Source organism: Dermacentor silvarum, chromosome 4 (genome assembly GCF_013339745.2).
Source record: "Dermacentor silvarum isolate Dsil-2018 chromosome 4, BIME_Dsil_1.4, whole genome shotgun sequence".
Taxonomy (NCBI): domain Eukaryota; kingdom Metazoa; phylum Arthropoda; class Arachnida; order Ixodida; family Ixodidae; genus Dermacentor; species Dermacentor silvarum.
The window spans coordinates 11,088,911-11,106,296 of NC_051157.2; the positions used below are offsets into that span (position 1 = coordinate 11,088,911).

A 17,386-nucleotide genomic window follows, 5' to 3' on the forward strand; every position below is an offset into this window, starting at 1 on the left:
TATCATCCGGTAATTCGTATTAGCCGTGTTCTATCATTGAGATTCCACTGTACTGCACTGTGTCCTGCTCAGAAATGCAGCATAAATTTTAAAAACGAAAACACACAGTGGGCACATTTATGTCCCGTGTGCCATCACGGCATCGTCTAACGCTGAGCAGAACCGTCTGCATAGCTTGCTGATCCATCATCGCTCATTAGCCAAACGCACATCCACACGTAAAGACGCCGATGATGCATTGTCGGACTTTGTGTACCGTACACATAATTGTGTGTGCACAGTCAGAACAGTGTGTTAGCAGTGTGTTTGCTTGGTGCTGGGGTGCAATTGCAAACAAAACAGTGACAGCTGCAGCGTTCCTAGACATCGACAAGGCGGTGTTTGCATGGTTTTGTGAACAGCGTGCCAACAAAGTGCCGCTGTCCAGCACAGTACTTCAACAGAAGGTGCTGGACTAACGTGCATGCTCAGGCACGATAATTTTAAGGCAAGCACTGGCTAGTTCAGTCGTTTCAAAGCCCACCACGACATAGCGGCCAAAGTCATTTCCGCGGAGGCAGCAGCCATCGATCGACCCAGTGACAACGTCGTCGTGGCTGCTGATCAATAAAGCAGTAATGGAACAGTACAAGCCCTCCGATATCAACAATGCAGATGAGACAAGCTTATCCTACAAGCGATGTGTGACAATTTTGTCGTACGATAACATGGACAGCACAAACAAACGGCCACTGCTTATCATCGGCAGCAAGGACAATCATAGGCTGCCCGTTCATTACAATGTGACCCAGGCCATAGTTGGCAGCTTGCTTGAGGCCTTCAATGCCAACATGCAGAAGGCAGGCAGGTCCGTGTGCCTTTTTTTGGTTCAAATGCAGCACCCATCATGTTGATGAGGTGGAGCTCGGAAGCATACGCTTGGTTTTTTCCCCCACCAAACTGCACTTCCAATCTGCAGCTGCTTGACCAAGGCGTCATTCCCAGCATCAAGTGGGCCTATACAGAGAGGCTGATTCAGCGTTAAAAATTAAATTAATTAAATTATGGGGTTTTACGTGCCAAAACCAGTTCTAATTATGAGGCACGCCGTAGTGGGGGACTCCGGAAATTTGGACCACCTGGGGTTCTTCAACGTGCAGCTAAATCTAAGTACACGGGTGTTTTCGCATTTCACCCCCATCGAAATGCGGCTGCCGTGGCCGGGATTCGATCCTGCGACCTCGTGCTCAGCAGCTAACACCATAGCCACTGAGCAACACCGATTCAGCGTCTTCTGCTGAACCTTCAAGTCAAGCGTTCCACGGATGTGAACTTGTTCATGGCGCTTGAGGTGGTGACCGCCGCATGGGTTGCAACGTGTCCAGCTGTGATTGCAAATTGCTTTACGCCAGTTTCATGCCTTCCAGCAGGCATCATGCATTGATCCAGCGACACCAGAGAAAGATTTGCCCGAAGGCGCACTCAATAACAGTGCTGCCGGCGCAGTGCCGCCATCGCTGACCAACACAGGGGTGAACTTTATGTCAAAAACAATGTTCCAGATGGCCAGATGGCCTCAGCATTGACAAGTTCGTTTGCACAGATGAGGCCATCATAAGTAATGTGTGCGAAGCTGAAGACATCAAGGAATACCAAAGACTAAACCGTCAAGAGAAGAAGACTAACCCGCGAGATGTGTTAGATGCCTTGAACACAATTTGTTAATTTTTCAGCGAGCACAACGACAACATGGCAATGGACCGATTTTTTTCTGTGTGAAGGCAGACGGTCAAGTTGCTGCAAGGCAAGGCTCGGCAAAGTAAGCTTACCGACTTTTCGTAATCAATTTTTGTTTGGGAAGCCATTTCCCTGTCTTATCTACTATCTCATTCTTGCGCCAATGAAATTTCCGCGAAAGTGGAATTTTTCGCATTCCTCGGCAATTTTGTTATTGCAGGTTTCGACTATCTTTGAAAGCGATCACCCGAGGATTAAGACATCTTCCATGCTGTCGAGCTCGTTTGAGATTAAGCACTGCTTAAAAGTGGGCACAACCATTTCATTCGGGGGCAGTACCAGGCCACTACGAAGTCCACAGAGCCTTAGCGACCGGCTTTGCATAAGGGGGGACGGACATGGGTTATTGTGATAACTTTGTTATTTCTTGATGAAATTTGATAAAACTGCAAATGCTCATTCAGTTGTTTGCGTTGATTTTAAATATACAATTATATTTTGCATATACATAGTGGTTGTCGAGATAATTAATAATCACCTTCTATTGTTTGTTGAAACAATTAAAATTGACCTGCTAAAGCGAAAGTTGTAAACAACATATAGTTGGATACTACAGTGCATAAGGATAGCAATGCTGCAAGCAGATTCGAAATTAAACAATAATTCGTCATTTTACAACCCATTAAAGTTATGTGTTGGCATTATCAATAATAAAAGCAAATGTAGATTTAAATAAAAATTTTTTGAAGTTCAAAATTAAAAATACGCTCTCAGCGTTGCCTTGCGAACAAATTTAGCTTTGTGCTGCAAAATAAATAATAGCTCTAGCTGTCCTAGGTCCAAAGATATTGATGCAGCAAACAAGCAATGTGACCAAAAACCATGTTTTGAGAAAAATGAGATAAAAAAAAAAAACTTTACTCAGTGCAATACGGTAAGGCTATTTGCATGTTTACATTTAGAATTGACTATGTAGTAAGCCCTGCTTGCAGCACTTCAAGCATAATGCATTTACAGGTAAACCTGCTGACAACGAACCTCCATATAACGAATTTCTGGATATAACGAAGTTTTTGTATTCCCCGCCGTGACTCCATAGAAGCACATGTATTTGAAACCTCTACGTAACGAAGTGGCAGTGGGAGACCCCCTCGATATAACGAATTTTCCCCGCCGACAACCTAGAGATTTCGCCCCAAATTTTGTCATTTTTGCAGGAGCAGCAACCGGAAGCACCTTCTTCGCCGCGACAGAATGCGAAGCGGCGGCGTCGCGCTTGGCGAGCTCGAATTCACGGCGCGAGAGCGAGCCCACGTGTGCATGCCTGCGAGCGTGCGCGAGGCGGGCCTGCATCCCTTGACCCTGCAATCTTGCCGCCGCGGGCGTGACCTTTCCCCTTCCCTTCATTCAAACATGACCCCGCCACTTGCTGCAGCTGACCCAGCCCGCCAAGCCGGCACTCTCCTTTTCCTGTTGATGTTGCCGTAGAAAAAAAAAAAGAAAAAAAAAACTTTTTTTTTTTCAACGCGCTGGCTGCGTCACTCTTTGGTTACTGCGCAAGTCTCTGCGCTTCACTTCACTAACTTGACACTGTGACACGATAGGACGCTACGACGCCATCGTGTCGCTCGCTCTACGTTTCCGACGCCTCGCGCTTGTGCGAAACGACACGCGTCCACGCATCCAGTACTTGGTGTCACATCCGAAGGATGAGTGCTTCGATGAAGAAACACGAGATATTGACCTTGTCTGCAGTTCCCTTTGAAGATAAGCCTGCGCGTGCGCACACTTTTTCCACATCGCAGATCGCTTTCAAGATACGGCAGCCGCCGCTAACCTCCCTTTCTCGCCTCCCCCGCCATGCCTAGTGCAGAAGCGCGCTTGCCCCCCCCCCCCCCCCCTTCTCCCTCGCGCGCGCGAGATTGAGTCGGCTGACCCCCGCAAGCTTTCACTCGCACGCACAGCGTACGGCGCGCGGCGACAATGTTGCCGTGTTTGGACTCTACACGGAACCTTAAAGCGACGTCCACGGCGACGGCACAAATGCGCTTCGCAATAAAATGTGCTTCTGCGCGGTTACTACTCCGACGACGACAGCGAATTCGCACCCCCTACCGGCAGCTTCTCCACGTTACCGGGAACTTATCTCGAAGGCCATGCCTTTGTGCGCGGCAATTGGCAGAAAATACGTCATGGTGGCCATGTGGTAAGTTCACTATCGCTGGCGACTGTCGTCCGGGCTTCGCAACTCGAGAATCGAACGTCCGCACGCATGAGATTTTGTCGATTTTGTGCCTGTGCGTGTAGAACAAGAAAAATAGCACGCACTAACCGTTTGGTGGGCAATGAGCGACTACGGCTTTAGCGGTCAGCCAATACATGGGGTTCATTGGGGGCTGGGTGGGGGAATCTTCGCGACTAGGTTTAAACCACAATTACGCATTAAGCGGGTACGTATTAACGAGGTTTGACTGTACTCCTTACTTCGTATAGCTGTCTGCTAATTTGCTGTCGCAATCGCAAAGACCTTTGCCTTTCGCGGGAAACTGGGACTATTTGTTCATCGCAACTTTAGTGTATTGGGGGTAAATCTTGTGCGATAGTACATACGGTAAGCGTTTCTTTTTCCAATTTTCGTGCCGAACCTGCATATAACGAAATCCTCTTTCTAACGAAATTTTTCGGGAATTGTCAATTTCGTTATATCCAGGTTTAACTGTAGCTTCGTATAGCAAAATAAAAAATAAATAAAAAGGTGTCGTTTGTTGATTACCGGTGCACCGCATTTCGCGCGCAGCGAGATTGTTCACGAGGATGGGTTGCACGTTTAGTCGACGCGGCATCAGCGTAGATCGCGCACGATATGATATTTTTATCACAAAAAATGTCACTGCCGTTTACTGACTTTTCGTAATCAATTTTTGTTTTTGGTGCTCCACGTGTCGTACACAGCGAGACAGTTCACGAGAAACGGCGTGCACGCGTGAACGGCGGCTGCTGCTCACACGCCGCGAACTCCGCGCCGACGCGGCATCGCCGCTGATTGCACACGAGATGACTATCTCTAAGGCGAGACCGCTGTCCCGTTCACCTTTGTCCACTGTGGCACCGCAACCTGCGCTTTATGCAAGACAGCAGAGTATTTATAGAATCCAGGCGTACGATAACCAAGCGCGTCGCCAGCTAGCGCATCTGAGCCAGCCGCGGCGGCATCAGCGTGGCGGCTTCAGTGTGAGCGAGAAAATGCGATTTTCGCTTGGTAGCCGGTGTAGAAGCAGCCTCGCAGTTTTTTCTTGAGTCTTCTTCACCTGCTCCAAACCGCCAGGCTGCAGTAATTGTGCTGGAATGCCGCGTGCACACAGGCCGCTGTCAGTACCTCTTTCATCCGCTAAGCCTATTTCGCAGTCACAGGGGGGGGGGAGAAGGCTTCGGCAGCATCTTTCAAAGCTACTGCGCACTTTCAAGAGTTTAACACCCCTCGGTTATTCCATTCGCGGCATCTAGCAAACCGAATTCGACATCGTTTCGTGCCGAGTTTCGCACGCCTGAGCAGCCCAAGCAGACGACGCCGAAAATCCGCCAATGGCATGGCGTGCTTATGGTCACGCGTTTCAGTCGACGAATGGAATTGCGCATCGGGACTTTTTTGCAGGCTTTTTCTTTGAAGCCATTCAGTGCACAGAGTAGCTGTGGCGCAAAAACTAAACGAGAAGAGTGGATTTTTCAAACAAGACCAAGATTGCTGCGATCGGAAGCTTAGAACGGCAACTGCGCATCACGGGAAAAGGCCCTTTTTTGCACGTTCATAAGTAAAAATGCAGCTCGCCGACGTGATACAAAACGTCACTACGACCAAAATATTGGTCCAAGATGCGTGAAACTTTCTGAGATAATGCATCAGACACTGTAGAATCCAAAAATAATGTTTTCAAAAAAGTGATTTTTCCGCGATTTTTCGGTCTCGAAGACCCTAGTCCCCTCTTAAAAAAGTCTTCCTCCTGGTCCTGCATCTGAGAATTGTCGACTGGTTGACGTCGAGCTGCCAAGCCGCGGTGGAGTTTCCAAGCTCCTCAGCCATCAAAATTGCTTGGCTCTCGAAGCGAGCGTCATACCAAACACACTGCATTGCCATAAGGTTTGTGAAAGAATGGAGTCGAAGCGTGAAAGGGTACTGCAGCACCGTAACTGTAACACCAGTCCCAAACACAGTAAAAATGGCACCGATTCGAACAAAAACAAGTTTTCACTTCAGTCGATTTGTCTATGAATTAAATCAAGAGTGTAAAGCTACAGGTTGCCATTATCGAATGTAACACAAAGGTCGAGTTCAAGCAAAAAAAAAAAAATTAATACGCTTGCGGTACAATCGATAAATAAAGTAGTTTTTGTACCACAGTGCATAATGGTAAGACAGAACAATATGTGGAATGCCACATGGAACAAGACGGCTGTCAAAAACAGCGCCGAAAGAGGAAAGTGGCCATGAATTCGACACAAAGCATGCCAGCTGTTGACAGAAGAGCACTGATCAAGGGCGCCTAGAAGAATCAAACAAAGAACAGGAGACATACTTTGCGCTTCAGCTTCCAGAAGTTGAAGACGAAGTCAACAACCACAGGGTCTGTGGACATGGCTTCGGCAGTCTCCTTTAAGCTCACATGCTTGTAGAACTCAGCCTCGATAGCCTGAATCCTGAAAAAGAAAAAACAGAAGCAGCGAAGGTGCATTAAATATACACCAAGTGGGTGAAGAACTGAGGAAATAGCGCTATGTGTGTTTGTGAAGCGATCATTGCTTATCGCAGCATTTGAAGACTGTCTGCTGTCACAGTCTTGACAACCTTTAATGAAACAATAACGGCTTTCCCAAGGCCTGGGCAATTGATAGACAATTATCCAGCTTAGCCAACAATATGTGTTTTCAAGTTTCAAGCTGATTACCTGAAACAGGCCAAATGAGGCAAGTAAGCCTTTGTCAGCACGGCCTTAGTTCTTAGTATCCAAGCGCAGTGCGGAAGGCACCAAGGCTGATGTGATAGCACAAAAATACGTAATAGCTGCGGGGTAAATGCCACCTTTGCCACAAGATTTGGATGGCCTAATAAAGGACTTACTCTGCCGGGTTTCTTTTCCTGGCTATTGTACTGTTTAGACAGTCCACTTTGGAAATTGTGACTGTGTGGCTTGTGCATACGTGCTCCATCTGTGGTTGCCAATGGATGCAATGCAATCAGTAGGTAGGGGGGATGGAAGTGCCAGCAGCTGCAGTTCTGCTGCAGAGCCAGAGATGCTTACTGACTAGCCATTAAAGGAACAGTAGAAGCCGTGTGCTAGTTGAGTGCTTTAATTGCGTGGCATACTTGCAGCACTAAATGTGGAAGACAATGTAAAATAAACACTATGGGTGCTTGACATTATACTCCAACAGAATCTGGCAGTGCAGTGCAAAAACAGTGCTAGGAGCAATACAGCTGGTGAAATGCACTTTCATGCAGAAATAAACAGAAACTGAGGGCTCCCAGACTTTTCCATTTGATTCCCGATGTATGCAATATTTATTCGCTTCCAATTCACTTCAACAAACTAATTGCACATGCCTACAAGAAATGAATACCTCAAAATAGCAGACTAAGAATAAATATTCAAAGAATAGCTAGTCATTATGCTCAAAATTTTAACTGAAGACATCCTGCCCTACTTTTCACAGCACATTTCTCTCAGCTGTGTGTAAACATGTATATGCGGGAAGTCGTACTTGGCCAGTCGGGCGCTCTCCTTCTCCTCGTTGCTGACCTCAGCATCGCGTTGGTGGTGGCCCTCCCGGGAAACAGGGCTTGCCTTCTTGTCCGAGTCGTCCGACGACGCCTCCTTTCGGTGCACCTCTTTCTTCTTGCTGTGCTTGGGGCAGTACGACTGTGACAAAACACGAGGGCAGAACATACCAAGCCCGTGAGATTTTGCTCGACCTGCAAGCTTAGTTTACAACAATGATTGTCTAGTGCCATCCTATTGTCAAAGCGTGCCACACTTATTTGCTTTTAGGCGCTTGGCCATAGCTCGGCAAAATAAACGGAGCTCACTCACTCACATATTATATTTTTTGCTAAGAGCTCGCTTTAACTCAGACTCACTGAAATTCTACTCAGCCGCGCTCACTCGGACCTGGACTCACTAGAATCATACTCAGCCGGAACGACTCGGACTAAAACTCAGCAAAGTTCAACTCAGTCGGGTTCCCTCCGACTTACTCAATCAGACCCAGAAAGGTCTTCTTGGCCCACAGATCTCACAAACTCACTTTCTCTTGAATTAACATATCAATGACAAAAATACCTTCATACCAGGCTAATATATAGGAAATGCCAATAATTTGGAAAAGAGTATGCACAAGAGTCATTATTATACAAGAAATTTCCTAATTTCTTGTTCATCACGATGTCTTGCAAGGACCAAATAAGTACGGCGCTCGACCTTGGCAATGCTAGATTTATTTCTTCTAAAGATAAAATGAGGAAAAAGGATCTTTAAAGAATATGCAAATTCTAATTTGTTTGTGTGTGCGGTGTGCACACAGTTGTTTCTGTGGCACATGTGCATTTCTGGCAATTCGGGATAGATCACAGACCTTTCTTTCTATGACGTAATAGTTCAGCGGAAATCCGCTAGGTGGAGATAAGTAATTAAAGGGAAACTGAGACATCCACCCAAATGTACCAATTGCTACAATGGAAACCCAACCGGGTTCCTCGAAAGAAAGCCTCGCAGTTGAAGAAAAATTCGTCCTGGTCCGAGACTTGAACCCGGGACCACCGCCTTTCCGGGGCAGCCGCTCTACCATCTGAGCTAACCAGGCGGCTAGCAGATGGCAGGGCGAAGTCGAATTTGTCGACAACTCGAAGCAAAGGCAAGTGTATGACGTAATAGTTCAGCGGAAATCCGCTAGGTGGAGATAAGTAATTAAAGAGAAACTGAGACATCCACTCAAATGTAGCAATTGCTACAATGGAAACCCAACCGGGTTCCTCGAAAGAAAGCCTGAGATACAGCGGCGCCAACTTTCGCTACTGGTGCTCTGTGAAAGACGCGGGTAAAAGTGGAGGCGCGCGTTCGCGAAGGGGACGGGTATTCCCGCGTAGAGCCGCGTATTCCCGCGCGTAACATTTTTTTTTTCTGCACTCATGTGATGTACCTGGTATCATATTGCCATCCCCGCCACGAATTTAGCTATGTTTTTCTTTTTGTTTCGGTAGGCAACATAAACAGACCTCACTCACACTCGCTCAAAAAAATTTTTTTTTGCTCAGGGCTCACTTGGACTTGCCAAACTTTTACTCAGCCAGGCTCGCTCGAACTTGCATTCAACAAAATGCAACCCAGCTGCGTGGTTGTCACGTTCATGCACAAGAGGTTGATTCTTGTTTTTGTGGCAGTAAATCAACCAATGGTGTTGTTAAAATTTGTTGAAATACAAAATGCAATTTAAGATGCCAACAAGTTATCAAAGCTGAATTTTACTGAGTGCATGCTAACTGTGGTGGCTCAGAAACTAATGCTGCTTTTGTCAAGCCTGAGGTCAGTTCTTCCATTTATTATACAGTGCTTGCATATCAGCAGTGGGCAAAGTGAAAAACTTTAGTAGTAATTACTACACTTTGCTGGTAGTTAAACAAGCCTACATTAATGCACTGAAAAGCCGAAACAATACTTTTTCAACAATAAGTATGTTTGTTAACAGCATGTTGAACCTTCGAAGACTGGGTGCGCGTTATGTTCGGGGGCATGTTATAACAGTAGAATACAGTAGAATCTCGTTGATACGTTTCCATTACATACGATTTCCCAGCACCAATGTTTGTGATCGAGAACACAAAAAATGACCCATTATGCTTATTTTCTGCCTCATACGTTCCTAAAAAACGAAATTTTTTGGCACCAGCGTTCAGTACACTGTCAAACAATGACAAAAACGATCATATGATACGCTTTCCGGCCGCTGGATCCCATGTAAGCAAGAAAATGCACGAGGCACACGTAATCTAGAACAGTATATAGCCACCTGCCGCTGCAGCTTCACCGCAATACTCGCCCGTCTGTCTGATGTGAAAACACCAGCGCGCGCTCAGTTTCTCATTCCGGTACCAGTAAATCTCCTCCCAGGTCGTCGCACGCAGCATTCACAACTATTGCCACCAAAACTATTGCAATAAGCATGTTCACCTAACTGTGTTACAGCGCGTGGGGCATAGTGCCGTTGGTAGCATACTGTACGCTTTTAGTGGGCAATAGTCCAAATGTGCTGCCATTCCCTGTTCAGGCGGCGCGATGTGAGCATCACATTTCACTTCGGCGGCATCCGGCGTCGCCCACCAGCTTAATTTCGTTTCGATTTCCCACCTTAAAACACTCCGCAATAGGAAAACAAAACATGTCTCGAGCCGCTGAAGCCCCACCAGATCAACGTGTGTCTGCATCTCATGCCTCGTCCGTAACGATTCATGCAGCGATTTGCATTTCTCGGATCGTACATTTTTTCGGCTAGTATGTTTTTCTCCTGCATCCAAGAGACCGCAGACATTCCAGCATCTTTCGAGAAGTTTGTGTCTGCAGATGTGGACCTCGTGTGCTACGAAGAGCTTACAGATCATGCACTCCTCGCGCAAGTAACTGGTTTGTGCCCTTGAAGATGAACCAGAGGAGGAGGATGACGAAGAGGACATTGCAGGGCAGGAAGTGTCAGCAGTTGAGGCTGACGAACATCTAAAAGCACTTCAAAGGTGCTGTGAGCAACAGAAAGGCTTGAAACAAAGTGAAGTGCTTTATGTCCAGTAGTTGGGAAGGAAGCTAGGTAATACAATCTGCAGTCACTAAAAAATGTGGCAGTTTCACCCAAAAGGCGAAGCATCAATTGCGATAACAACTTAGTAGAGAGCTATACGGAATAAGGATAGTAGTTTTATCAGCTGTATAAACTTAGACATGCAGCAGCACCAGCAACGCGCAGAACTGTTCTTGACGCCGTCGACCTTTTGCCCACGTTCGCAGCGAATGCGCGCGGCGTTGGTGACTGTTGCCAGGGCCTCTGGGGGCAGTTCGGAGGTTTTTGACGAGATCAGAACGGGACACTCGCCGAGCAGCATCGGAAGTATTTACCACCTTCTCGCCTCGCAATGTGTTTATATAAATACGCATTTGGTGCCGCAGCTAAACGTCGCCTCCCTTCCCTCCTTCCCTCCCGTCCCCCCACAGCTTTTCGTGCGACGGAAGAAGTCTCGTTTGCTCTCTCTCTCTCTATATATATATATATGGTGATTGTAAAGGAGGAAAGAGACTCGTAATTCTGCAGCCCTTCAGGGAGCACAGCGCAGAGCGCGCGTTTGTTCTCTGCCATGCATTCGCTCCCCGTGAGAACGCGCGTCCCTCGCGCCCTTTCACTCGCACATGCAGCGACCGGCGCGCAGCAACGATTTCATCGCCGTTGACGTCATACAGAATCTCACGGTGATGGCAGAAATCCTCTTTGAGTGTCCATATAATTGCTATCGCAATAAAACAAACTACGATGAATGACTTCTTTAAGACATCCTGAGCAATTTCTTGCAGATGTGTTCAAACACACTTTGATGCAGTGATCTAGTCCGACTACTCTTTGGTTACAAGAGACATGTTTCCCAGGTCTCTTGAGGTACACAAATGCTCATGCCCACATGCCAATGGCGGTGGTTTTAAGAGCAGACAGAAGAGACAACACAATTTGCCAAGCATCAATGTGGTGCTTCGTATGTACAGCTAGACACTAAGGCAGCAGAGACACTACTACATTTTCCAGACTCACTATGAGCCACTGTGAATGCACTTTGCCTAGCTGAGCCTCAGTTAAATTAACATTAAATTCTGCAATTTTAGATACCAAAACCAATACCAGATTATAAGGCAAGCCGTAGTGGGGTACTCCAAGTTAACTTGGACTGCCTAGGGTTCTTCAATGTGCACCTAAATCGTGAGCATTTTTGCATTTCACCCCCATCGAAATATGGTTGCCGCGGCCAGGATCAAACCTGCGACTTTGAGCTCAGCAGCACAATGCCATAACCACTAAGCTACCGCAGCAGGTGCTGCTTATACCCGTGCCACACGGGCAAAGTAAAGTGCACTTTGAGCAAGTGCACTTCAGCACGCTGAGTGTCACTTTGGCCCGCTGCTACACGAGAAAGAAAAGTGTTCTTTCAAATTGATGGTCATGGCGATCGGGAGTCAGATGGGAAAGCATATATTTGTTAATATAAAAATGTGTGCACGAAAATAGTTTATTATTGTGGGAAACAACATTTACAGTCCACCTTTACACGCGCCGGCAACGACGGCAACTTGACCAACAACAGTCAAAACGACTCGATTTTGCCAAACAACTGCGCAGCCATTACCGGGTGTGGTCGTGAAATGCCCGAGAGCGAGAGTAGTTTTTTGCTGTTCTTTTTTTGGGGTGTGGCACATTTTATTATCTTGTAACGTTAGCAATTTAAAACAATGTCATTAAAAATTACTCCTGACTCTTTCAATAATACTTTACTTATTTTTTGCTCATTGCTAACAAGGCTACACACTTCGCCGCCGCGAAGTGAGTTTGCAGAACACACTCGCCAGTGAGTGCGCTCGCCAGCGAGTGTCACTAAGCGTTCCCGTGTGGCAGCATGCGAATGATACTAGCCGCGAAGTGCACTCGCTCAAAGTGCACTTTACTTTGCCCGTGTGGCACGGATATTAGTGCCAGTTTCAAGGTGCACTTCACAGCGTGATGTTTTCTGCCAAGAGGCAAAGGACAATGAACAAGGAAAAGAAAGAAGTTAAAGCATTGAGGAAGTGGCTACATGGTTGAAACGCTGGATTGGTGGCAATGCTTCTTGAGGAAGAAAAGTTGATTTTGCCAAAACTGCACATCAATGAAGTTATATTGCATTACGTGCAGTGAGGCTCGCACTGTTTCAAACACCATAAATTGCATTTGCAGCAGCGCACTATGCTTACTTAGGAGGACCGCAGTTTTTGCTTCAACCTCTTAATTTACTCTACACTTTTACATGAAATGAAGTGTGCTATACAGATCCTACCATTGAAAGTGTTCACTGCCCACCTCCATTTCCCAGTGAGAGACAGGCGTCACACCCTCACCCTATTGTTAAGGTCACAGGTGCATAGTTTCACCAAAACTTACCTTGAGCTTAACCTCATCATCAGGGTTGTCATCAATGATGGCTTTCATTTCAAGGCCGTTCTCAAATGCACAGGTAACGTGGTAAGCCCGCTTGCAAGCCTTCACCTGCAAAAACAGTTAAGAGATGCTTTTCACATGCACAGTAACACTGCAGCTGGGAAGACAGCTGTTAATGAAGCTGGTCATTTTTGCTAGTGTGATGGCACAGCAGGACAGCAGATGCAGAAGGCAACTTGCAACCTGCTGAGACTAAAGCAGCCCTTGTGCAGAGCTGGAGTTTGTGCAGAGCTACAAGCTGGAGTTTCAGCACGAAATTCGAAAATAGAAATTAGCCTTCACTTTCGCTTCTGGTAACCAAATTCTTAGCAGTACACTTATGGAAATAGACTTTTGAAAGAATCCTTTATCAGTCTCAACTGATTTAGTGGTGGACTTTTTAGTGTCCCTTGAAGACACAACTTCCACGAAATTCAAAGTTAGCAAACTCTCAGTAATCGTTGAGAAAAAAAAGAAAGAGAAAGAACAAAGAAAGCCTTACTTACGGAACACTGAATGCAGGCGCCGATCCGCTCTCGACAAAGGCAACAGGTCAGGGCCCAACGACTAGGCTGTAAAACATGGTTGCAAACAGCAGCACAGATGTAAGACAAATTTAAATAATAAATAAATTAATTAATTAATTAACAAGCAAATGCCAGCTACAACTCACCGGGATCTGAGAGATTTTCATAATGGGCTCCATCTTCTCAACACACCCAATACTAACTTCCGGAATCCACAATGCACAGCTCACGTGAGCCCACTTCTGGCCACTCCTGTGGGGAATGAATGTTTCTATTGAGAGCAGCGTACACCAGCAAAGCTATCAATCCTGAGCACTCTTTTCCTTTCTATATCAGTCATCTTTCCATCCCTTCTCCTCCTTCCCCATCCTGCTTATCAATATTCGTGTGTCATGGGCTAGAAAGTTAGTGTTGGTAGCAGGCTTTCCTCTTCTTTGTCACTCAATACTGTAAGTGAAGTGCAAGACACAAGAAAATGAGAAGAGTACAACATGTGCCCCCCCCCCCCCCCTCCCTCCGTCCGTGTATATTGGGATTCACTTGTAGTATATTGTATCAATGAGGCCTATTTTCTACTCTTCTCTGTCACCCAACCTCTCTTTCTCGTGAGAGTGACAGGGCTAAAATTTGAAATGAACCTGATGCAGCAACGTGCAAGTCACAATAACAAGAACACAATGACTGGGAAGAAAGCGGGAGCAACAGCTGTTTTAATACAGCATATTGGTACAGTTTTCTGCCATTACGTGGCTTGACTACCCTATCAGCAATGAGATTTTTTAATAACCGCTTCTGGGCGGAGGCACTGCTTAATAATGATGTTCAGATAAATCTAGCCAATTGCTGCTGTGTTTATTGTTATTAACGTTTAGAAAAAAATACGAAGAGTGGTGGGGATCTTGAAGTTGAAGGAAAAAAGCACTCAGAACATAGACAACACATCCACAAAGAGCATACTAACAGTAATCATTTAGAAGTATGCACATCTATGGAACACGCAGCCCCACTGCACTGACCGTGTGCTCTTCATGGCACCACCTCGGGTGGGGCACAGCAGACAGGGCGGTCGTATGCCCAGGGCACAGGTCCGGCACACCCACGACCCTTCCGGTATCCGCTGGATGCCGTAGCAGGCTTGGTGCACACACAGGTCACACTGGTCGCAGAAAACCATTTCGTTGCCTTCCTCCGAGTCAGGCTGCAAGAGAGCAAGACACGAGCAGTTCAGGACAGCTCACTCACCTGACCTCAAGAGGCTGGCAAGGCGGTGCGTGCTTGTAGACACTAAATAGAAACACTGAATCACTTTAGACTGATAGGGTGTTCAGTCACAGGGAGTGATAAGGTGATAAAGTGTTCATTCACAATTATATTTACATTAATATGGTGGTAATAGACTGCTTATTAGAGAATAAAATGAAGGTCAAAGTTAAATTTTTAGAATTTCGTGCCGAAATACGGTGGAACCTAGTTCATATATTTTGAGGAAAAAAAAACATGAGAAAAAAATGTACTAACCAAGAAAATGTACGATACGAAGTGACTAAGAAATTTGACAGACTCAACTGTAGTTGACATCCACATAATGCAAAGCGTTGCGCAAATGGTTGCGCACGAGGCACGAGACGCCGCAGCGCGTCGAGCTGGTGGGGGCTTCGGCGACCTGAGACATGTTTTGTTGTTTTCCTATTGCGTAGTGTTTTAAGACGGCGACGGGACACCGAAACAAAGTCGAGCTGGTGGGCAACGCCAGATGCCATCGAAGTGAAATGTAACGCTCACATTGTGCCACCTGCAGCAGCTTAACAGCTGCACGTTTGGATTATCGCCTAGTATCGCACGCAGTACCCTACCAAAAGTACTACGCTCCACGCGCTGTAAAACTCATAGGTGAAGATGCTTATTGCAAGATGTTTGGCGATGACCCGGGAGCAGATTTGCTGGCAGCGGAGTAAGAAACTGGGTGCTTGCCGGCGTTTGCACGTGAGACAGGCAGGCGAGTATTGCAGGAAAGCTGATGCAGCAGGCTGCTACTGTTCTCAATCGTGTGTGCCTCGCACCTTTTTTGTTTACATGGGATCTAGCAGCCAGAAAACGTATGTGATCGTAGTCTGCAGCAGGGAACGGCCTCGCGTTTGGGCGTGTAGTATGCTTCCGACAGCAACCCGCGCTGTCAAATAGGCGAATATGCTTATCGCAACAGGTTTGGCAATGCCCCGGGAGACGGTTTGCTGGTACCGAAATAAGAAACTGAGTGCGCACTGGCGTTTTCACACGAGACAAGCGAGCGAGGATTTCAGTTAAGCTGTGTCATGAGCCAATAAAGGGAGAAAGAAAGAAGAAAAAGCAGAAGATAAAAAGAGAACAAGAAGACATGTGGAGTCGGTGGCAGAAATAAAGAAGAAAGAAGTTATAAAATAAGAGTGTCCGAATAAAAAGAATGCATTATGAAAGCAGAAGAAGAAGCGCAAAAGTGCACGCGCAGCTACGTGGCCAACGGGAGAAGGGACACGTAGTCAAAGAGAGCTGCCCAGCTACGCTCTGGGACGACGAGGGGCAGAAGGAGCTGGAGGCCGAACAGGACGGGTCACGGAGACGGCGGCAACCCAGTGGAAGCTGTTCTTCGGCTGCCGCGGCCACGACCCGCGAGCTGAGTGGACGTCCCACCGGAAGCCGCAGCTACAGGCTGACGGCACCGCTTCCCGGATTCCTTGCGGCTACGATCCGCAGGCTAGCGGAGTTGATCGGGCGATCCAGGCGCCTCGGTCACCCCACCGTCCTGACCCCCGGACCAGGCCAACCGTGGACTGAACGTCGGACACAGCGACTTCGAGTCTACGACGCATCGGCGGGCCAAACTACGTGTCGTCGGAAGCCGTGACGACGAGGTGACGTGGCCACGTCGATGGACTTAATGTAAATACTTTGGACTTATGAATTTTTTTTATCTGAGGACTTTGGGGTATTCATAGAATTCACTCGTGTTGTAACTTGTTTGCGTTTTGTGGCTTGCCGTTTCCTGTTTGCAATTATAAATGTTTGTCTTTAACGAGCGACTTGTCCCTGTCTGTCTTTAGTCCACCGAAATACGTGACAAGCTGCCATGGCAGGCGGCTATATATGAAAAATCTTAGGACTAACGCTAAGAGACAGGAAGAGAGCAGTGTGGATCAGAGAACAAACGGGGATAGCTGATATTCTAGTTGACATTAAGAGGAAAAAATGGAGCTGGGCAGGCCATGTGATGCGTAGGATGGATAACTGGTGGACCATTAGAGTTACAGAATGGGTGCCAAGAGAAGGGAAGCGCAGTCGAGGACAGCAAAAAACTAGGTGGGGTGACGAAGTTAGGAAATTTGCAGGTGCAAGTTGGAATCAGCTGGTGCAAGACAGGGGTAATTGGAGATCGCAGTGAGAGGCCTTCATCCTGCAGTGGACATAAATATAGACCTTTTAACTGATTAGAAACATAGGCCCTGCACGGCTTCCAGTTTTGCCCACTGACATAGCTGCTAAATGTAACTGGCAAAGAAGCAAGCATGCGTTACAACATAGCAGACTGATAAGGCACGTGACTGGAAATTTCTTCGGGGCGGCACGCTCGCTGCTGTTATCGTGAGCATGAAATCATCTATAGGCTGATGATGATGATGAATTCAGCAAAGCTAGATTATTCAAACTACTTCACGGCACCATCATGGCCCATAAACTTAATGGTTATACTGACACGACTGAAACTTCAGACACCTTAAGACATGCTGTTTGCCAATTTGGGCTCTGCCTCCACGACTGCATGGTAATATGACCGCAGAGTTGTGAGGAAATAGCTATATTTGGCTTTGATATGTCACTGGCATCCCCGCAGCATGGCTGTCGGCCATGTTGCCGACACCTCCTCA

At 46.8% G+C, this 17,386-nt stretch overlaps 1 protein-coding gene across 2 annotated transcripts in view; it reads right to left on the reverse strand.

Moving 5' to 3' along the window:
- The window catches only part of LOC119449431 (PHD finger protein rhinoceros-like), a 66,695-nt gene that overhangs the window by 20,605 nt on the left and 28,704 nt on the right, over nucleotides 1-17,386 (reverse strand). For both annotated transcript variants that reach the window (XM_037712602.2, XM_037712601.2), the window contains exons 10-15: nucleotides 14,504-14,685; nucleotides 13,634-13,739; nucleotides 13,467-13,532; nucleotides 12,925-13,029; nucleotides 7,471-7,628; nucleotides 6,288-6,408 (exon numbers count right to left, since the gene is read on the reverse strand). In XM_037712602.2, the coding sequence (XP_037568530.1) occupies nucleotides 6,288-6,408; nucleotides 7,471-7,628; nucleotides 12,925-13,029; nucleotides 13,467-13,532; nucleotides 13,634-13,739; nucleotides 14,504-14,685 (738 nt within the window). The remainder of the gene's footprint in view (nucleotides 1-6,287; nucleotides 6,409-7,470; nucleotides 7,629-12,924; nucleotides 13,030-13,466; nucleotides 13,533-13,633; nucleotides 13,740-14,503; nucleotides 14,686-17,386) is intronic.